The sequence below is a fragment of the Copidosoma floridanum genome, unplaced genomic scaffold (assembly GCF_036245765.1).
Source record: "Copidosoma floridanum isolate Cflo_tuat_1 unplaced genomic scaffold, Cflo_Japanese_pri ptg000019l, whole genome shotgun sequence".
In the NCBI taxonomy this organism is placed as follows: domain Eukaryota; kingdom Metazoa; phylum Arthropoda; class Insecta; order Hymenoptera; family Encyrtidae; genus Copidosoma; species Copidosoma floridanum.
The window spans coordinates 18,028,100-18,051,508 of record NW_028321896.1 but is presented as its reverse complement, the minus strand read 5'-3'; the positions used below and the strand labels follow the sequence as shown (position 1 = coordinate 18,051,508).

The following is a 23,409-nucleotide window of genomic DNA, read 5'->3' as shown; positions in this document are numbered from 1 at the left end:
CTTTCTTTTTCCCCTCACCGCGCCAGCCCCTCTTTCCGAAACTTCTCCTTCTGTCTTGCAGCGCACGAGAGCTCTCTGCATGCGGCCAGCCGAACGAACAACCGTCGCTGCGCGCTATTTTCCATCCTTTTCCTCAGTTTGTTTCTCCTGCCGCCCCCCCCTACTCTTTGTGCTATCCTCTTCCATCCCACACTGCTCTCCTTTTTTCTTTTCTGTTTCTTTTTTTTTCAGCTTTTTTTGTGTTATATGTATACCGCTGCAGTTTCGATTTTCCATTCCCATTCTCCGCTCTGCTCTGCTTGTCTTCTCTCTATCCATCCATCCTCACGCGATCCCCCCTCCCCCGGCTCGATTCAATTTGTTTATTTTGTTCAGTTCATTTCTCCCGTTGGTCGTCGTCATTCTCTCTCTCTCTCTCTTGCCTCCTTTATATTTTTCAATTCGTTCTTCGCCTCCACACGCGCGACTCTCCTCTCCCTGTTGCCAACCCTTTTTCTTTTCCTCCTCCCCGCCCTTCCACGGGCGTAAACCTACACTCCCTCTATCTCTGTATTTTTTTTTTTTTTTTTCCATGACTTTCTTCTTTCTCTATTTTATATATTGTGTACCTATACACGTCGCGATATCGGGTTTTTTCCACGATTCGCTGCAGACCCTCTCGCGATTTGTAACATTTTGCCACGCTCCCGTTCGACTGGCGATTTTTTTTAACAACTTCCACGAATAACAACCAAAATTACAGAAATATATTATGTATGTTACATGGGGTTTCGTAACAACATGCAATAGGTCCTAATGACGTTTGTAACTTTTTTTTGTACAACGTGCATTTGAAACGCGTAACAAGATATGTATGATCAAAGAAGCTGAATTATGCCAAGTTGCTTTTTTTTCTTTCCATCCGTCAATGGGTAACGGAGCCGCAACGTTTATTTCTCTTTTACGTCCCGTTGCTTCCTGTACTTGAAAACTTTTTTGGCTGCATTTCATCGAATACCGGCTGTATATTTTCTCAAGTACATTCATTATAATTACATTATGTCGAGCATTATGTGCGCGCAAGCAGCAACGCTCCACCCGTTTTATAAATAAATATAAAACACCAGACCATCCGCACAGCACCCTATGCATACAATCTTGCACGAGCCACATTTTTTCGATTTCTCGAATACTTCATGTCTGGCTGCGCTCATCCGTGCTTACGTAAGAGTAAAAAATAAGCCATACCTTATACGTATAGAAACAAAATTTCTCGTCTAAATTAATCTTACGTATTTTTACATTCATGTACGTATCTAGCGTATGTTATATCTTACGTCTACTCTATGTACTATCATACAATGCTTATCATTTACATGCTCATGTTGCTCCAGGCTTAACACTAAAAAAGAAACGAGAGAGAGAGGGAAACAGCTCGATACAGATATAAAGCAGCATAGCCACCACTCCGCTTTGCCGCTGGTGCTCAGACACAGGCCTGTAGCTGTAAATTGGAAAGCCCCGACCTCGTTCACGGCAACATGCAAGTTTTCCCTTGCAACATTGTTTCAATTTTCAGTAACCACACGACACAAACACTCCTGAAGATTTTATTAATTGTGTCCCAAGTCATGGATTTTTGGTTCAATCGGAAGCAGTGCCAAAATTTTCCGAAAAAAATTGGTCCCACGGGAGTTGTTAAAGTCGGGGATTCTCGGTTTGCGGGTACACGCCCCTGTAGTTGGCGTCGACGGCGGCGGCGATATCTCTCCCTCTCCCCGAGAGAACAGGGCTCTATTGCTCTATACTCGTGTATCCCCCACCCCTAAACACTCTATATGGCAGCGGCGACGGCGGCTCGACGGCGGCTCGACCGCTAGGGCCAACGTAGCGGCAGCACGGCGGCAGCAGCAGCTCCGCTCCCGCCGTCCCGCCACGGTGACGTCACTATGTGTAGTGTAGTGCAGTGAGCAAGAGCAAAGCCGAGCTCCGTCGTCGTCGTCGTCGGCCCAAAGTACATATTATATACATATACACAAGCAGCGCGGTCCAAAGGCCGAGAAAAGTGTGGCGATAGCAGCAAGTCGTGCGTGTTTTTTGGTGTGCATCGTCGCCGACCCTCGGTTATACGAGAGGTTATATATAAGAGCGCGCGCGCGCAGAGCCAAGTGCTAGCGAGTCCGAGGCGTGGCTGTGTGTGCAGTGTCTCGACTGTGCACTATTGCTGTGCCAGAGGAAGAGAGAAAGAGAGGGAGAGCGCGCGCGAGGAGTGCAGAGGCGGCCGGAGGAGGAAAGTACTCCTCTCCTTCGAGAGCAAAGTTGCCAGCTTGCGCTGTGTGTTTCTTTTTCATTGGTGGTTTACGCATTGGTGAGTGTCGCATTGTGCACGTAAAAATTTGTGAAAAAAAAAAAAAATAAATATAAAAATAAATACATAAATTAAATAAATTAAAAAAAAATAATAATTATTTGTAATGATGCTGATAGTAACTGAGCAGTGTCGATAAGAAAAGTAAATAAAAGTAAAAGTTAATGATAACAAAAAAAGTTGAATAAATAATTGAATATGCGATGTGACAAGTTGTGCTGGCCGCCTCGGGCCGCCCACGCTTGCCTGGCCGATGACATGAGGCCGAGCGTCGGGTAGTCGCCGTCATCGGCGCGCGATGCGGTGCCCGGCTACGAGGAAACGGCGGCCTCTTGGCCCGCCCGTACACTGTTACGGCACGAACGACGACAACACGAGCGGCAACAGCAGTTGTAACAAACGTGCGCGAGTGCTCCTCGTTTTCCGTCAGTTGTTCATCACGTTGTGTGTTGTCGCTGTTATGACGAGTGGTGTGGCTGATGATCAGTAAAAAAAATCACCCAAAGTTTGAAAAAAAAAAAAAAAAAAAAAAAAAAAATTTGTGTATGCTGTACATGCATAAGTTGTACCCGCAAAGCACCAGAAAGAAGAGCGAAATTTTATCGACGTCGGCGCTTTCGTCGTCGTAGCAACGTGTAGTGTGTTGCTAGTGCCCGGCAAAAAGTCGCAGTAGTATATATGTATATATACGCATGTAGTGCGAGATTCAGTGCAAAGCCTCAGTGTGTTGAACGCGTGTGTGCTGTCGACGAAAGTATAAATTGAAAAAAAAAAAAAAAAAAAAAAAAAAGTAATATAAACGAGCAGTGCTTGTTCTTCCCCCGTTGTTATTGTTGTTATTGTTATAGTTGTTATCGTTGTTGTTGTTGCCAGTCCTCCCTCCTACCCCCCGTGCTCCGAAAAAGTGCGTGGTGTGAGAGTGTGCCAGCAGCAACAGCCGCCTCCTGTCTGCCATCGGTCCATCAGAGCCCAGCCCAGCCCTGCAGCCCAGCCTCGGGATCCGCGAGTTGTGTGTCGTTGTACAGCCGCAAAACGATCACAACACTCCGATCCCAAATGAAGAGTTCAGAGCAAAATGGTTAGAGAGACACGTCACCTGTGGGTTGGAAATCTGCCGGAAAACATCCGAGAGGAACGAATACGAGAGCATTTTAAAAGGTGAGCTGGGCACACGTTACGATCGAATCTTGTAACCCATCTGCTTGCACACTACTTTCCACGCATGCCCCGGCTTCTTCTTTAAATATATACATATATACATATATATATACCAAATGCATTGCACGTACGCTTACATCACATCCCTCTTATAATGTGCAAACCCCGCATTGCCTGTCCTGCTGCTATACCTACTTCTGCTTTCCATTCAAACACGTTTTTTCTCTAATCCTCGTCATAAAATTGTCACAGCTGGCCATATCACTGTTACGATGTATTTCTTATTCATTATTCATTATTTCCAAGCTTATCACATGTTTCTATTGCTTGGAGCAAAACGCCTCTACTACCCACATGGCGCACCAGGTCAAAGCACCTAAAGCGACCGACAACGTTACCACTTACACGCAGCAATACGAATTTATTCACTCCACGCCAAGTTTCATACAAATCATTTTTTCTTTAAAGATTTCACGTTTACAGAAGTTGTACCTACCAAAGTGGTTTATTGCACTGCGGGTATCTCACATTCTTTGGATTAACCTCTTTTGACAGAGTTTTTCATGTGACTGCTGGGAATAAACGCTCGTAAATCAATCGTATACTATCCATCGGTCTTTTGGACACGTGCATAGCGAAATTCGTTTCCAAACGTATCCAAATGTTAAAACACTTACACCATGGTAATGTTTCTTGATGAATTAAAATATGTAGAATAGTTTTTTTTTTTTTTTTTTTTACAATCCAATTTTTTACTATCGTTTACTGCAAAAATCAGTTAAAATTAAATCTTGAATATCAAATCATATTTTCTATCGAGCAAAATTAAATGAATCATGATGAAATTTGGAGCAATCGTAAAAACACTAGTTTCAAATATATCACTAAATTTTTAAAGAGATTAGAATTGGGGTTAACAAATTACAACAGTCTATGCGTTATTTCATTCGTTTTTTGTGCAAGTTTTAAAAAAAATATATCTTCATCGAAAAAAATTGTTCACCAATTTCAAATTGACAACATTATTGACAGAGTTGCAGTCCACAAAAAAAATCATCACAACACATTAATAGTAAATACGTCGTAACCTAAAATATTGTTAATAAAATTTTTTTTTCACTCAAGTTTTTCCTTTGAATATTAACACAAAAATAACTACGTCAATGTAGTGATCAATTTCATTCTTTTTTTAAAACGTGGCCTATAACATCTTGTTTTGATCATTTTCACGTGGCCACAGTCAGAAAATAAAGTAGAAACTCGAAAATAGCAACGAAACATACAGACAAGGTTGTCGAATCACTAATAGTTTCTGAGTAACCAATGATAACAAGCATTGATAGTTTTTTTTTTTTTTTTGTACAAGTTTTTACAAATAATAAGGTAAGTAGGTAGTCGTGTTATCACGTTACGAGTCTCGGATAAAAAATAAACGTCTTATGTAACCTTTGCTTCATGTCTTTTTGACTCGCTTTTTGACGTTCATTTTCCTAACCACATTGTACATTCTTCTCCTATAAAAAATTATTATTTTAAACTTTCCGCTGACGAAAAATAACGTTTAATGAATGATTCACTAACATACGAATCATTTACAACGTACGAATATGTGTTCAGGTTCACTAATTTTTTTTTCCTCCCCAATATCTTTTTTACATACCAATATTTTATCCATTAACAATTACGAGGAACTAGTTTAACCTCAATTGATCGTTTCTATCAGAGTATACGAAAGTATGAGCTCTCCAAGACACAATCAACATTTATTATAAAATTGCTCCAAAGTTTGAATAATGTGTTTACTTGCGAATGTTGACGGAACATAATAGATACACCATATACCCGCTTGTTTGTACCAGCATAAATACGTGTACATAATATATATTTATACGTTCAGCACCATGGGTAATTTTGTGTATTTGGGAATAGTGTAAGCTTAGTCCAAAAGAAATCGTCTATTTTTCGAAGCTTACTGAACAGGTACGTATTCATCGATGCTTTTGTAAGGAAAACAACAAATTCCGTACAGTGAGTTATTGCAAAATAGGTTCATAAGAAATTTCAAGCCTTCCTTCCTGAATATTCATCATTTATTTCTGTGGTTGTTAACAGATTTTTCCGTATTCTCAAAAATTGTTTTCATCCATGCTACATTTTTAGAAAGCTTAAAATACTGTACGTTAAGTCGTATCACCTTATTTTGCAACAAAATTATACGTGATTTCATTTATTTTAAGATTTATTTGCAATTTTCTAAACATGAAACGGCAGTTGAAAAAAAAATTGGCACGTAACATAGCATAGGATTTTGTAAATACAGTCACCTACTTCTGTAATAATAGCTATACGACGACAAAAAAGTCGACCAAACATCAACAAATTTATTAATTGACTTATGTGGTTCAATCAATAATACAGTCGTGGATTTCGCAACTACGCGTAAATTGGTTCACGACTCAATTTTTTACAGAAAAATATATATTATAAACGAGCATGAAGTAGGTATACGTGTAATTCGAAACATGACCAAGCCACGTGGAACTTGAAAAGGCAGTAGTTGGTTAAAGTCATTAGGTGTATACTACTAAGCAGAATTTCAAATAAGATAATCAGAAAAATAATTTACGATAGCTGAATAGGTTGTAAATCGGTGTTTAATACGTCAAAGTTGTATATGTACGTTATTTTGACACTGGAAGTCATTGAACAATTCTCAGTAGAAATGAAGAATTATTACTACCAAAAACTGAGGTAAGGAATTTGAAGTTACCCGCTTTCTAATTTGTTGAAATTACATGTAAGTATCCCACGGGAAAAATGATATTCAATGACCAAGTTTGTCTAGTGAAGGTTCATGGCAAGAAATTAAGTTATTTAGATAGTCCAACGTTTTTTACTTTACTTCCATCTTTCCCTTCTTACGCGTACAGTATTATATTGTTTACTTGCAACCATACTTTTTTTTATGAATTGAATCAAAATAAAAGCAAACAAATACATTTCTTCAAGTCACTCTATAGGTGCATCTACGCAATCTGTTAGATTGGATCAGTATAAGTACCCACATCAGCAAAGTATCCGCTGCTAAAAAAGTACTCACAAGCCTGCCTACAAAAATGATCTACTTTAATACTCGTGTGTACGTCTATAAAATGTGTTGTTGTTTCATTAGTTCGAGCACATACAAATAACGAATTTTAACTTTTCATCCCAAACATACAAGTTTCACCTAAGAAACGAAATATCTAAAAAAGCAAACACCACGTCAACACGGAGGAACCTGAACACAACTTTGCTTACACAATGTGGCAGCAACGCGGAAGCGTCTGGACCCACGTACACACAAAAATATCACACAAGACCTGAAAAGTAGGGGGAGGAGAGGGAGGAAAAAAAAAATCGAATCCCAGTGTGCTCCACTTGATATACCTGGTATGTGTGTGTACGTAATATATAAAACCCGAGAGGGAGGGTTACACAAAATTTTTTTTTTTCTGTATACATGAGCCACTATACTTTTGCAGAGGGGAAAAAACAAAAAAAAGGAGAGAGAAGACGCCTCGCGCTCGTTTTTTGTTTCCCTCTCTCGGCCGCTTTCCCGCTCATTCCCGTCTCTCACTCTCTCTCGTTCGCTCGCCCCCCCCCCTCTGAAGTAATAATAGCTGAGGCCATTTTGAGAGCTCACGCTGGCCGAAGTTATTGTTGTACAGTGGCTCTCAATTGGAGCCCCCCCCTCCCTCCCTTGTTTTATACACCCGTGTACACATAATACGTTTCGCAAAGGAAGCTCTCTTTCTCTGCCACCTATACATGATACTTTTTGCCGCTCGTCGTGCGATTGGCTTGCTTTGGACGTTAATCGTAATTTGGAGAAGGGGCCCACACCACCGCCACTGGTGCCGTCGAGCAGCGCAAAAACGGTCGGCATGAGGCGTTCGAGGGGAGTAGCTGTATGTGTGTTATAACTGCGGCAGAGGAACAAGGACAGAGCTAGCCCGGACGACGGCCCGGTATACATATATATGTATGTATGTATGGATAATATCATCGACAGAGACGGACGACGCCGGTCGCGTGAACGAAGGAGAGAAAGAGAGAAGAGCTGCCGCGCGCGCAAGCGGCAAACAAGCGCAACCCGGAGGCCGAGAAAAGAGGGAGCGTGAGGAGGCGCGCACACGAGAGAGAAAACTAACGGTGACGTGGGCCAGTGCGGCTCAACTTGCGGCTCCCGAGCTTGCGACGTACGTTACGATTGTATATGTATGTATATACACCCCGAGAGAGCTATCCCTATATAGCTCTCTCTCTCTCTCTCTGCAAATGACACGCAATTCGATTTCAGGCTGCTACCGCTTCTTTGCAATATTTATCATCATTTTGCTGTACGTGCCACTTCGCGTCCTTCGATGCTCTTGCTAGTTTTTATCGTAGCGATTTCTCGGTTTTTTTTCCCCTTTGTATAATTTGCCGTGTGTTTTACACCGAGTGTTAAAATACGAGTGCAAAAGCGCGTTTTTCTCCGACACTGCGCGTCTCTCAATACGCAAACTGCTATCTTTTTTTTTTTTTTTTCTGTTAATATCTTTAAATTTGCATTTTGCGCATGAATTTCGCAATATATATACTGTTCAGAAGACACGCGCTGCTTGCGTTACACGAAGAGAGAGCCTGTACTTTCCTCGTATGATTATCGGGTAGCGTCTCTCGAGTGACGTGCTCATAAAAAGACTTTGCCTCTGCACCAGCGCTGTATCCGCATATAGGTACACCGCATCGACGTCGAATCGGGAGTACATCCACGAAAATCAGGTATTTTCGGGAAAAAATGTCAAAGCTGTAACGTTGAAATATGCATGAGTTGGAAAAAAGAAAGAAACTATAGCGCTTCACCGTGCACTTGTACATGCCGCGCAAACAGGAATTAAAATTACATTTTACAACGTAGCGAGTTTCAATACGGTCGGCCGCGCGACTAAAAATAAGGAAAAATCGATTGTTCTCATTTACTTGAAAAAAAAAAAAAAAAAAAAAAAAAAAAGCACACAGCTATACCCAAGAAAGCGAACCAACAGCGTACAGTGTACGAGTCACGTATAGTTTAAGTATATGGTCACTTTTAGGTAGAAATGGCAAAAGGTGGCCGAAGGTTGCACCGCGGGTGAACGCTTTCGGTGGGAAAAACCAGCCATGCAGTGTGCGCTGCGTGTGTATACGCGTAAGTCATCGCTGTCGAACACTCGGAGAACGCCTAGAAAGTCTCGAAGCCGAAAGATGAGCAGCCAGGGGTATTTATATGGGCGGGCCAAACGGAAAAAAAAAAAAAATCTTTACGTATTATAACATCGTCGGCCGGCAACTTTCTAATTTTTGCGACAACTGGAAGCTGGTCCCTTTATTAAACATACATTATTTTTCAACTACTCTAAACGTGCTATACAGCATAAAGTAAACGATACTATATATATTATGCCTTTACACTCAACCTCTATCTCTTCTCTGTAAACGACAACTCGATATTTTTACTTAGATTAATTTGCTAGTCGACTTGTTTTACGTGATATTATATAGTTATTATGTACACACAGCATATAGGTGTAAGTACATGATGTACATTAGTTGTACGTAATGTATACGCTCTCGAAATGGCGGTTGTGACGCGCATGGCGATTCGAGCTGCTCCGTATACATATATTATACGTACCTACCGTTGCTGTGTGTGTATAAAAGAGAGAAGGACAGAGAGGAGAAAGAGAGAGACGACGAGCCCGTGACCCCGAGATCGAAATAAAGGCAAAAGCGTCATGGGACGTTGCTCTTGCATGCTGCTGCTGCTTTTCTATCTCATTCGCTCTCTGCATCTCGTGAACTTTATACCTTGCTTTTATTTATTGCTTCCTAAGATTACTGCTTTATATTCACAATTGTAATCGCTAGTTAGCGCTATACTCCGGATATACATTGTAGTGTTTTTTTTTTAACTGGCACTCACTTTATAAATGATAATTTCATAATAACCAATTTAATGCTGGTGCTTCACAGCAAATCCCACATGATACCTAAAATCAAACTTCTCTCATATGCTGATGGCTTTCAAATTCTTTCAACTAGGTATAATTAAAAATGTAATCATATAAGTATTGATTTATTTTAAATTTGGGAGGTATACACAAGTATACACCCTGCACCTGAACCCCAATGTTGGTCAAAAAATGTCGTTACCTTTATTTTGAGTTTTGAAGTGTATGAATTGTTGAAATTTTGATTGAATCCTTAATAAAGCATTGTATTATTATTATGGTCTTTGTATACGAATTTAAACGTTTTGAAAATTTCCCTTCCTCCGACCGTAAAAAATAATCTTTGGTTAAGTCTGTCATTCCTATCAAAATTGATTTTTCTTCGGTTCATTTTTTTTTTGGAAAAAAAAATATAATACAAATCACGGAATCAATCATTTATCTGGAATTTCAATGGTGCTCTTGTCTTTTTTTGTTTTTACATGGGGTGTCCCATAAACGTCGGAAAATCATTTCATGCCTGACTAGATCCAACACGAGATTGCCCTGTCGAATCTCGTATGGAAAAACACGGGTATCGCCGATCGAGCGCATATTTATTTTCCTCCAGCCAATTATAAAGACTTGTTCGACAGACTTTGTAGATAAGAGAGAAAAAAAAGTTGGCGAAAATGCGACCGTACCCGTATACGCACGAAACACCGTATCGCGCGAGAATAGAGTTCTGGCAAGCAACTACACCTCCTTTTCCCATAAATCATTGCTCCCGCCGTGTACCACAATGTCCAAGATGTTTTAAAGTTCATTGCGCGCTCGGACAGCCTCGGAAAAATTTGCATGTGAAAAAACTCACCGGGACACGCACGTTTTACACGCCCACGTGAGCTTAGGATTAGTTGATCCGCGAGAGAAGCTTGCATAATCCAGCAGCTCGATTTTCCGATATCGATCGGACTCCGGCTCCTTCTGTCGGATTGTATAAAGTTACACCTTTTTTCGCAACCACCTTTATATTTCTCGTTCCCAGCGGTGTGTGTGTGTGTGTGTGTCTCTCGTTTCAGCCGCATTCCTTTCGTCGGCCGTGTCGATGCAAAAAACTATACTCGCACAATTCCCCCTCTCCCCCCTTATAAAATAAAAATACCAATAACTTGGTGTTAATTTTTTTCACCTGTATCTATGATGAAATCGTCGTCAATAGGCCTGTATTTGATTCATTGAGTTTTGTCTTGAGGCATAATTACAGGGTGCAGAGTTTTACACAATAAGAGAGCGTGACAAAAATATGCGAGGTGACGTTACAGGTCCCCATGAGTATTTGACGTCCAGTTGGTCTTTGTGGTATACGAGGCAGTGCACATGAAAGGGGTGCGGGAGCGAAGAGAAAGAGAGTGTATATACGTACAACATATGCGTGTACGTATGCACAACACACACACACACACGTGTGTCCCGAGTTACCGGCGTATTTTGGTATATTGATCGCGCACTCGCGGCCGGCCAACTCCCTCCTCCCGGTCCGCCCGCCACCCTCCCCCTCTGCCTCGAGCCCCTCTTCCCTCGAGCATCCATCCATCCATCCGCTGTCGCTCCCACCCGCTCCAGTGCCAGCTATACCCGTCTTCTTCTTCTACTTCTCTGATATATATTATCCCCGGCTTGCAACGTTGCTGTTATATATACATATCCACTGCTTGGCTTATCAAGCCAACAGGGCCGGCTCTCTTAATCCGCCACCTTTAAACTTAGATAGCTCGCTATTAGCTCTTCCCCCCCCCTATCCAGATTACAACTTTTTGCTCTCGTTCATTACGTTTCTGTGTATAGCGGCAGGGCTGCACAGTCGTCTTGGTCGTTTTCTTTTTTTTTTTTTTTTTTTTTTTTTTTTCCATCCTGATAACTTTTAAAGTCCGACTTGCGCGGCGTTGCGTACTTCGGGATGCCGATAAACCAAACAATCGTCTCTAATCGGGCTGATATTGCGTGGTCAATCGAGTAACGTTGTGTAGCTCCTCGGGATGCAGATTGACCTAGTTTATCTTTGGAAATTTTTTTTTTTTTTTTTTTTTTTTTCACTCTAGCTCACAATGAAGATTCATTTTTTTGAGACTTTGGTTACGCGTTTTGTATGTTCTTGCCGCTCGCTTATATACGAGGTTACCGTATGTGTACTACTATAGTGCCAGACTGCGCGAGTGGTTTTTATTGAAACTAATCTAGATTTGTTAAATTTATCAACGACTTGTGAACATATGTGGCATTAGCAGTTTTTAGACGTAAATTAAAAACCTGCTACAGCAAATGGCCTCCTTTTTTTTAATCATAAAGTTGACTTTACATTCATGCACCTTTATCAATTTTGTGAAAAACATGTTTACCGCGTACGTATACTGTATTATGAAATTAATCGGTAAATTTTTTACAAATTAATGCACTTGATAGAATTTGATACTTGATAATACAAAACATTCACCACACTTCATTTCCATGATTTAAGATAAATTGTTTTAAAAATACTGGATTATTCTATATTTAAAGTTGTCGGAACAATTTTAAAACCTGTTCAACGTGATCCTTTGGTGAATCAAGATCTCTCTGACCATACGCGTGTACCCAATTTAAAATCATCTAAAAGAAAAACCGTGTGTGGTATTATTTCCTTTTTAAAATTTATGGTTAATGTCACAGAAGAGGAGGGGGGGAGCTCTAAAACTAAAAATATCACAAAACCAGAAATAAAAATCATTCATGAAAAAAAAAAAAGATGCGTATAAATCTACATCGGATTAGACTGCCAGTTTGAACTGGACTCGAACGACAGAAACGTCGGTGTATAGGCAGCAGCAGGCCACAGGTATAAAGTTAAGAGCCATCAGGCGTGAGTCTGGCTGTAAAATGTGTGTTCGAGGCTCCTCTTGTATTTCTATATACACGTATGGGTGTGTGTACATGTGTGTATGTCTTTCTCCACGTGCGGGGCGACGGGGCTGTCTTGCTCAACCCAAGAGAGCCGCTTGACTCGATTCTCTTTCTCTCTGCATGATGGTTGTTCGCGCGAGCTCGTGCAGCCCGCCTCTCTTGCCGTATATATATATATATTGTAACGACTGTCGCGGTGTTGCCATGTCACCAGACCGAACGTCACACCTACGCCGCGGCAACAGCGCGCGCTCGGGCTCTTGTCTACTCTGAACTACCCACTCGAGCTACGCTAGCCAGGCTTCCTAGCTTTCTTGCTAGCTGGCTATTACTCGGTTCGCGTATGTTGCTTGTTTTCTGGCAAAAAGTCCTTTTTCTTTTTAATTTTTTTCATTGTTTTTATGGCGTTTGTTTCTTCAATTCCAAATGGAGTCATTTATTTATTCGACAGAGGTATCTTTTCGTTAATTACTTGAAAATGTACAACTATACAGATAAAATTCTTGTTTGCAGATTTTTTTTTTTTTTTCTCGATTTGTAATGAAGTACGTCTTTCGATGGCGAATGACATTTTTTAACTCGTAACGGTAACTCGAAATTTTTTTTCGGAGCATCTGTATTAACACCGATACATCTTTGACTCTTGCAAATAATTTAAAATTTACTTTAAAATTCCAATGTGTCGTTCGTGTTTTTTCATGCATTCACAAGGTAAAGTCCTATATTATTTACAATCGTTTGATGGTCATTCAAATCGATTCATCAGTAATTATACAATCAGCTCCCATCAATTAAACAATTTCGAGAGAAAAAAAATTTTCTTGAGAAGTGCAGTACTTACAAAACACCTTATCATAGATTGAACACGTTTGCGAACGTGTTTTATTTGTGACATGAATGTTTGGTATACTCTGCAGTCTTTTGCGTTTTTTCGGCTGATTCCCTTCGATTTTATCAATATCTGATATTTAAAATGGTATTGCATTTTACATTAATAACAATTACTGTCGCTCGTTTTCAATTTATTCAAATACACTTCCATTTACAGTTTATTTATTAGTACCTGTATTAATTTATTATATAAAAAATGTTTAGTCTAATAAGTTTTAGTTCTTGCATGAGTAATATTTTATTTTTCATTATTTGCATTATACTCAAAATTCTTTTGAAAAGTCGAATTTCAATACATTTTTAACACGTTTTTTTATTTTTCATAGCTTATAGTAAACATTAAATTTAATCCACATTTTCAACATGTATCTTTTTCCATACAGAACATTGTTTCATAAATTATTGATATCATCACGCTTTTTCTTTGATATTTATATATTCACGTGATGCAAACTTTTACTTCGATTATTATTACGCTACCATGGTAAAAACATAGTAAAAAGTGTATTCGATTTTATTTAAAAAAAAAAAAAAAAATGGTAGAAAAGGTTAAAATCATTAAACTCAGACATCACGTAATGTAGCTTCAACTTTAAAGGGGAACTCAGGATTGCATAAACGTATCAACTCTTCTCACAATGTGTACTTAGAGAAGTTGCTACGTGAAATAACGTCGAATCCATATCGCTGGATAACGGCTACCTATGAATCACGAAGTTTTTCGAATTTCAACGTAACAACCAATTTTTCTCTAAATGTTGGGTAATGTTCTCATTAGGTTCTGAATATCATCCTTTGTATGGAAACAGTAACGAATAAGCTTTTGTTGAATAAATAAATGTCGCGAATGAAAGGTGTTTTGTCTGAGTGTGTGTGAAAGAGAGCTTGATATCTGTTTAGAAGTCTGTATTATTTTTCTTATAGTTCACGCACAATAAGTATACGTAACAAGTTCCGCTAATTTAAACTGGCTTTGCGATATAGAAAGATGTTGCGATATGACGTGAGACTTTCTAAAAAAATTGACGTCTGCATCCATAATTCGCAGTAACTTACGAAACGTTACTCAGTTACGAAGTTTCCTGTGATCAAAAACAAATAACCTATTTTTTGTTTTTTAAATTTTCTCACATCTCATATATTAGAATTGGATGACTTGAAAATTAAAGGTAGCAGAATCGATGATTTTTGCTCGGAATAGGTACATGGTATTAGATAAATTAATTAAATTTAATAGTATGTAAAACTTAACGTAATGCAAATTAAAGCGTAACATACTGTAGTACTTCTGTGTGGAAATGAATGCACGAAAATACACGGCCGCACAGAATTCAAAATATTGTAATAACAGCATGTGAAAAGGATTAAAATTATAATCCAAGACTTTATTAGATCAAAACTGTAATATTTCGTACATTACCAGTATGTTATTGGGATAGATTTGATGTCAAATACTTAAACTTGAATTTTTTCAGTGGTATTTAAAGAACCAATAAATACGAGCTAGTACAATTCTGTGTGCGCATTTAACCTTGGAGTCACGTCAGAACTTTCCTAGTGGAGTCCAGACGCAAAATAATATCATACATCATGCTAATATACTCGCAAAGAATGCGGAAGGTCGAGTAATATGAACTAAAGCCAGTCAGTTCGATAAAAAAAGTCACTGAATGCTTCATACAATCACAGAATTATTTTCCAAATAGATTCTATAATGTGTAATACCAGTACGTAAAAAAGAAACGTTCAAAGAATGTGTTGTTAATTCGTATCGTATACAACGTTAACGTGTATAGTTTGCGTTAAATGGTATGTTCATTCAGTAGAAAGTTCAAGTTTTACTTTTTGTTGTATAAAATCGTTGATTTTGGTTTATAAATTATTTTATAATTAACTATCTGATTCGTTAGAATAAAAATTATGAATACACAGTTTATAAAAAATGTGTCGGGGGTCACTTTGTTTGTCGTCACTGTAATCTAACTTTGAATTTTGAATAACAGTTCTTGAGTATATCATTGTTACTTTATAAAGTTTCTTCAGATAATACATTATCAGATGGATATTCGTGTAGTAAGTTTTGTGGATAAGATAAGTTAAAAAACATCCTTTAAAATTTCTTAACAATACAGGAAATAGGTGAAATACTTTTGTGTACAGTCTTTAATGTAGGTTAAAGATATTTTCGAGATATTTTTAAAATGAAAACACATTCGTAATGACAACTTAATGCATTCTTCAACAGATACAATTAAAAGAACGTTTAATGCATGTACAACAAAAAGCCTTTTGTCACCACTAGCGCAATGATATAACTAATGATGCACTAATATGAAGGTATCCATGGTTGGTATGTAATATAACATGGTGCAGTGATATTTAAAATACCATAGTTAATAATTACTACTTTATAGAATATAAACTGTGTGTTCTAATTTTTACAAGAGTATAAAGTTGTACTTACAATTGCAACAATTTTCTTTTGCCTAGTTCAATAATCATTAAAGTACAATTATGGAATTTTTTTAAGCTATTTAAATCTTCTTTTCGACGAAATAATAAAAGATAATAAATTATTCAAGTTTTTGATAGAGTATACGTTATAATTTTTAGTAAAAAACATTTTTTGTTACGTTATAAAAAAAACTTCATTTTTTATTCAAGAAATCTCGTTTGTTGATTCTGTTTTCTTTCTATAAATATCCTATTAAAACTATATAATATTCTGAGTTACACTCTAGCTAATGTAATAAAATTCAGATTGATTATGTTTAATTATAGCACCAAGTTTTGTAAGTTGTAATAAACTTTTTTGTAAGGTGTTTTTATTTAATTACGTTTTGTTGTTTTTTAAATATTTCAAGTCAACGATGTATTGAATTATAATTTAGTTATTATTTCCCTCTGACACCTATATAATGGATTTGTTTTCAGTCTCATTCAATAAAAAATCAATCTACTTTAATCAACAAAATTTTTTTTCATCCAAAATTTTTTTAAGTTTAAATTTAATAAAATTATTTGCAGTAAAAAATTTTCAAACCAGTAATCGTAAAATTGTAGTGATTTAGATATTATCAAATTAAAATAAAATTAACGATTTATACTTTGAAAAACTAATAATAAAAATAATATGTTGATTTAAAAACATAAATGATATTGTAAGTACAATATACGTATCAAATATTGAAAATGTTTATATTTCAATGAAATAAAAGCTTGTGGCTTGCCTAAAATCCAAATATTATTGATATGAAAACAATTGTACAAGAAAGTTTTCAGGCATTGTATGATTAATTGAAACAAACATCCAAGTAGATATAAATTTTTTTTTTAATTAAAAATGCGCTTTAATGATTGTAATAAACAATAGTTAGCTTATTACTTATGCGCTTTCCAAGTGAACTCCATATTATTTGTACCGAGTTGTACACCTGTTTTTCATCAAGTCACATTATGATGCAAATCTATTCGTACCACTGCATCAGCAAGGGAGTTATTCTGAAAGTTCTTGATCGCAGAGAAAGATTGTTCGTTAAAACGTGTCTGTTATGATCTGATAGTGTCGTGCCGCCCCATTATACGCGCTCCCAAATGATTTATTTTTATTCCCAGTGATACCGATCTAAAAAAAAAATAAAAAAAATTTAAAAAAAATACGTATGCACGAAAATGCCAAGAAACAGAGCTTGGGAAAAAAAAAAAAAAAAAAAAAAAAAAAACAGAAAGACAGAGATACGGGGAAAGAAAAGTCGTACTTAGTGAGTAGCTGTAGCAACAGGAGCCATAGTAGTGTATTACCAATACACGAGATGAGAAAGTAGAGATGATGCAGCGAGAGAGCTGGAAGGAAGAGGCACACGCGCGAGAGCCGAGCTTATAAAGTGAATCGTTTTGCCGGGTGCGCCGACGCTGCCAACTCTCCGCGTGCACTTCAGAGCGAAGGGATCTGGCAACCCCGAGCCAAGTGTGTTCCGTGTGCTCTTTGCTTGTTGTGCTCTCGTGTTGTATACAGCAAAGGCAACAGAAGAGCTGCCGAGGGATGGAATGGGACGGGACGTGTTTTTTGTAGCCTTCAAGGTCTACCCTTCGGGATATATTCTCTCCCACCCCCCGTTTCCCTCCCTTCTCTCTCTCTCTCTTTATCCCCATATTTCGGCTGTTGCAGCACTGCAGGGCTCTCTCTCTCTCTCCATGGAGAACAATCGAAATATATGGGCTCCACCTCGACCTAATTGTGTCACGTTGTATGCCTTTCCTTTCTTCTATACGTCCTTCTCTCCCCCAAACCTCATAGCTAACACACACAAAAGTGATTCTTCATTGGACATATATTTGAAGATTAAACGAACTTATCTGTAAGTGAAGTTCAATCGAAATTATATGAAGAGCCTCGTTCGAAGAGATTACATTGTGGTACTTCTTTCATCCGCCAGAGGTCACAACGTTTAGAGTTAAAAAAAAAAATGATGGCGTGGGAGGCCTGGCATCTTGCACTCCTGCATCATACCACTGCGCATCCCTCTCATATTTATATCTTAAAATTGCGAATACAAGGGAAGAGAAACTAGACGTATACTCACGGCTGGAATAACGAAATACTGAGTTTATCTGGGAGGGACTGTGATCTCTTCGAACGAGGCTCTTTATATAATTTCGATTGAACTTCACTTACAGGTAAGTTCGTTTAATCTTCAATTATATTTCATTCGCCTCGTTCTCAAGATTACATTGTAGTTATTTAGAGTGAAGAGCAATTTTTGTACATATAGGAGTATAGATTTTGATTTTTGTCCATTCTGTTTAATTATTCCTTTATGTATATTATTATTATTTTTTTTTATTTATGGTTTTTTTCATTTTACTTTATTTTTTAATTATTTATTTCATTTATTTATTTTTTTTTTTTTCATTGTATAATAATTACCATTATCTACGAGTTAGGACTCGTGTGACTAGAACCACCGGTTCAAATTTACAGAACCATATATTGGCGCATATGCCTCTCTACCTAGCTATGCTATGGAACGACTGGCCCGTCAACCTGAGGAGGCAGGCTGGAAGCCCCCAGTTTAAGAGACATCTGCGAGAGCGTTTTCTTATACACGAAACCACCTTTTAATTTTAATTTTAACTTGTCAATTCAATTTATCACTTTTTAGCTTTGACATGTTTTATCTTTTTTATCTTATTGTTCTTTTGTTTATTTATTAGTCTTTTGTTATATCTTTTTATATTACACTACTTTTTCTGTATATGCGATTTTACTAATCTGTTGTCATTGGTTGTTGGTATTATTGTTATTTATTTATTTATTTATTTATTTTATTCACGTTTTAATTTACCACCTAATTGCGTTCCGGATAATAGTTACGCTACTGCTCTAATGTACCTGTACTGTATGTAACGAAATTGTCATGTACCATATAGGGCCTCTGAGTCCTTGGTACTTAATAAATAATTCAATTCAATTCAATACCTATGCGGTATTCGATTTATTAGACATCTATCCTTGCAGAAGACCGACAATAAAATCTCGCTCTTTCAACTAATGAGCGAGGTGAGTAAAATAAAACCGTTTTTCAAAATTTTCTATGTTTAACGGAGGATATCTTGATAGTAAATGATATATTACCTCAATCACGTTAAATATACATCTTGGATTTTTGTTAAAATGCATAAATATAACTTTAAAAGTCATTATGTATTTTTGGGCTTCAGTTGTTTCATCTGTAGTAATAAGAAAATACTGTCCAGAATTGATTTACCAGTCAGCATATTAAAGTGCAAATACATGAAATATGTGTGGAAAAGGCAAGGCCATTCTGATAAAATTTCTTCAACGCGTGGGATTTCCTGTATATTCATAAAAGATCGCTGTAATGGATATGTTTTGGTAAACGCTTGTGTATACTCTTCCACCATATCTTTATTGGCATAATTTAAATTGTTATCAATGCTTCATAAAAATTGTCGACATTCTTCAACAGTTTTTTCATTTTCTCCGTTGCAAAAAAATTCTGGTTGAAACCCTGGGTAGCCACCTTGTAGAGCATTGAGCTGCTTGCGTTTGCTAACATGAACAGTCTTTAGTTTTAAATCATTAGAGATTGTGTCTTGCTGATGGGGTCTGTTAAGATGGTTATTTCTATTTTTCAATCGCGATAAAATTGTTCCGATACCGTTTCCCTTTCTTTCACCGTTTTCCCATTGATTTTCAAAGACAAGGGGATAAGATTCTCTCAACTGCATGGAAATATTTTGAAAATTGCTCTCTCTAGGGTACTTATTAATTATTCTCATTTCAGCTACTACTTTATCGACTACTTCTTTCCTGATTTTCTTTAATAAACTGATATTATCAATTTTTTCGCGTTTGCTTAAAATATTTAAAGTCGCTGTATCAAGTGAATCCCATGGAATCTGGAGTTGATCAAGCGCTGATAAATGCGACTGGTTTGGAGGTCTAACAGATTGTAGAGTTGTTTGATTTTCTGAACCATTGTTTATGATGATTCTGTCGTATCTAATGTAGGAATTTGTTGTTCTTGTGTAAAATTGTCATTATCTTGCGATGCGGACGTTCGTGACGTACTGATAGCTTACGGTTCATTGTGGCCCCCACTCCTCATCATCGCATAATAATAATAATAAGTTTTCATTCTTCAATCCGAATAAGACTTCTGTTTCTTCAATTGGTGTACCGTCGCTGTCGAAAACGAGTTTTTTTCCGATTATTTGTAACTTAAGACTAGCTTCAGCAATTACATGAAACAATGGTTCTTCAGTTTGTTCTAATACTTGAACAAAACATTTTTTTGTTCGACAGCGAGACCACACTTTGAACAACATCTGTAACAAAATTTGATTTTTGTTACGTTGGAAATAAGTTTTAATAACAATCAATTTATAGTTCATTAAATTGTACGATTCTATTAGTATTAATTATAATCATACATAAATATTTACATAATAAAAATTCCTTTAAAACATTTGGAAATATGAGTATTCAATACCAAGTATTGCTCTAACTTTAGTGATTGAGAGAAATAAATAACAGGGTAATATCAAACGATTCTCTGTGATCCGAATCACAAGTTTTAATTACACTCAAAAATTGAAAAACGATATATACACCGTGAAACTTTTTTGAAGTTTTAAAAGTTGTAGTACATATAACTTCAGACTATAAATGATTTTTGATAAGAGTAGAGTTGAATTAACTTTTAGATAAGAGTAGAATTTGGCTCTTTGGTAAGTTGTTACGTAACTATTAAAGAAGATGGTCCCGTAAACAAAATAGCGCGTTACCGCAGCATAACTTTTTCAAGAGTACCAAAGTGATTTTTTTGCATGAAGCTGCGGTTTTCAAAAAATCTGAAATTTTATGTGGTAGTCGGTAGAGACAAAAGCTACAACCTTTTAAAATTGTAGATCTTGATCTATAAAAGAACAAGTGTTATGATGTATTTTTGAAATTTCAAGCAAAATCTATGGGTTTGTGCAATTTACAGTGTCACCGCTGGACGAATCGTGTCTTTTACGGTGCATAAGATTATTAAAAGTTTTTTTTTAACCTAATCCGACGACATAGAACTCGAAAAACTGGTTTTGGCCATTTTTACCATTTATTTTAGACCATTTCCCACAACCAAACATTGTTCGATTTTAAATTGTATCGTACGTGAAAGTAGAAAACAATTAAAAATAATGAGTACGAGGTCTGTTCAAAAAGTTCCCGGAATTTTTGAATTGCGCGCGTCTGGAGAGTCCGGTAGTCAAAATTTTTTTTTTATTGTGTTGGTACACATGTCCCTAATGTATGGTGAAATTTTCAGCTGTATTCATTGTTTACATTCTGTCTTGTAGCGGCTAGTGTAGACGTGTTTTTTTGAGCTCGGCGATTTTTGTTAGTTTAAACAATGGAACAATTGAAGAGTCAAAGAATTTGTATTAAATTTTGCGTAAAAAATGAAATAAAGTGTAACCAAGTGTGCGAAATGTTACAGAGAGCCTACGGTGAGTCTGCTATGAAAAAAACAAGTGTTTACGAGTGGTATAAGCGTTTCCAAGATGGTTGCGAAGACGTTGAAGACGACGAACGCTCCGGTCGACCCAGCACGTCAATAATCGATGAAAATGTGAGAAAAGTGGAAAAAATGATTATGGATGATCGCCGAATCACAATTAGAGAAGTTGCTGATGAAGTTGGCATATCAGTTGGCTCATGCCATCATATTTTTTCAAATGTTTTGGGCATGAAACGAGTGGCAGCAAAATTCGTTCCAAAACTGCTGAATTTTGATCAAAAAAACAAACGCATTACCATCGCTCAGGAGCTGTTAAACGACGTCAACGACGATCCAAATTTACTTGAAAGGGTCATAACTGGTAATGAAACATGGGTGTACGGTTATGATGTCGAAACAAAAGCACAATCGTCCACGTGGAAGCACTCAACGTCACCAAGAGTGAAAAAAGCACGTCAAGTTCGATCAAATGTCAAGGTTTTGCTTACTGTTTTCTTCGATTATAATGGCATAGTGCATAAAGAATTCTTGCCAAAAGGTCAAACCGTCAATAAGGAGTATTACCTCGAAGTAATGCGACGTTTGCGTGAAGCAATTCGAAAAAAACGCCCCGATTTATGGAAAAAAAATTCATGGGTTTTGCACCACGATAACGCACCTGCTCATTCATCGTTGCTTATTCGTGATTTTTTGGCTAAAAACAAGACTGTAATCATGCCCCAACCTCCTTATTCACCAGATATTGCTCCGTGTCATTTTTTCCTGTTCCCAAAGTTGAAGAGACCCATGAAAGGACAGCGTTTTTCATCGATTGAAGAGATAAAGGCCGAATCGCTGAGAGTGCTACAGAGCATTACAAAAAGTGACTATCAAGGGTGTTTCGAAGACTGGAAAAAACGCTGGCATAAGTGTATTATATCTAGGGGGGATTACTTTGAAGGGGACCATATAGATGTAGACGAATAAATAAATATTTTTTTAGAAGAATGAGAATTCCGGGTACTTTTTGAACAGACCTCGTATACTACTTTTATCATACACAAATTTCATTCGCAGTAATTCATTGCACTCTAAGAGACATAAATTAATTTAAAAAAATGTTTTTTTTCATCCTGCGCAAGTGAAAGGTATAACTATTGTTTAAAAGAAAAAATGTAAAAACTTATAATACACTGGCTATGTACTTGTCCATAACCAAATAAATGACTATAAAAATCGGAAGGTGTAACGCACACGTTAGTCTGAATAAGGTTATATTACTATCAAAATAAGTACTGTAGTAGCTATACTTAATAATTTTCATGAATAGTATCAAACGAATCATAAAAGAATGTACGTAGGAAAAAATATAGGGTTATACGACATATATGTACAAGGATATTACTTGGATTAACACAATTTAGTTAGTTGGTTTTTCTTATACAATAGCTGATAAAAAAAAATCTTTACCTTTCTATCCACTAATAACTGTCCAATCAATCAAGACTGTACACAAATTCAATAATTAATTTTTCCTTGGCCAATAAATTTGTACGTATATCCATCAAGCCGTTGATCCAAAAACAGTATAGTTTTTAAGTCTTGAAATGTACTGAATAAATTATAACCACGTGTAAGAATAATTCAGTCTTACCTAATACACATATCTAGTAATAATATAATACTCGTACCATACAGGCCTTGTATCTTCTGTTTAAAAACAAAGACAAGTACATGCATAAACACTTGTTGATATTATTTATGTACACCACTCTGAGAAAAGTAATACATGGAAACTGTAAATTTTTGTAAATAGACAATTTTTTTTCTATTACGGTCATTGCAACTAAATACTTTTTTCCTGATTTTCGTGAGACGATAAAACTCTTTTAGGACGTGTTTACAAATTTTCGTTTGGCACTTGAACTGTACGTTCCAAAATTGAAAAGAAATTTTTACCGATTATGGATCGGGCACTATGTTATTTTCACAACCTGTCAAATTTTCTGCACATTTTTGGAATAAACAATTAAAATAACGAACGGTAAGGTTTGAATGCACCCTGATC

At 36.9% G+C, this 23,409-nt stretch overlaps 2 protein-coding genes across 2 annotated transcripts in view; one reads left to right on the top strand and one right to left on the bottom strand.

The window, feature by feature from the left end:
• The first annotated feature begins 1,896 nt into the window (after window positions 1-1,896).
• The window catches only part of LOC106638307 (uncharacterized), a 71,440-nt gene continuing 49,927 nt past the window's right edge, over window positions 1,897-23,409 (top strand). Inside the window, exon 1 of the mRNA XM_089593409.1 lies at window positions 1,897-3,505. Within this exon, the coding sequence (XP_089449535.1) occupies window positions 3,423-3,505 (83 nt within the window). The 5' untranslated portion in view covers window positions 1,897-3,422. The remainder of the gene's footprint in view (window positions 3,506-23,409) is intronic.
• LOC149374576 (uncharacterized) lies at window positions 19,033-19,584 on the bottom strand. The gene is made up of 3 exons (XM_089593549.1): window positions 19,364-19,584; window positions 19,247-19,259; window positions 19,033-19,188 (listed from the first exon to the last, which is right to left on the bottom strand). Exons 1-3 carry the CDS (start codon window positions 19,582-19,584, stop codon window positions 19,033-19,035), a joined length of 390 nt encoding a protein of 129 aa, XP_089449675.1.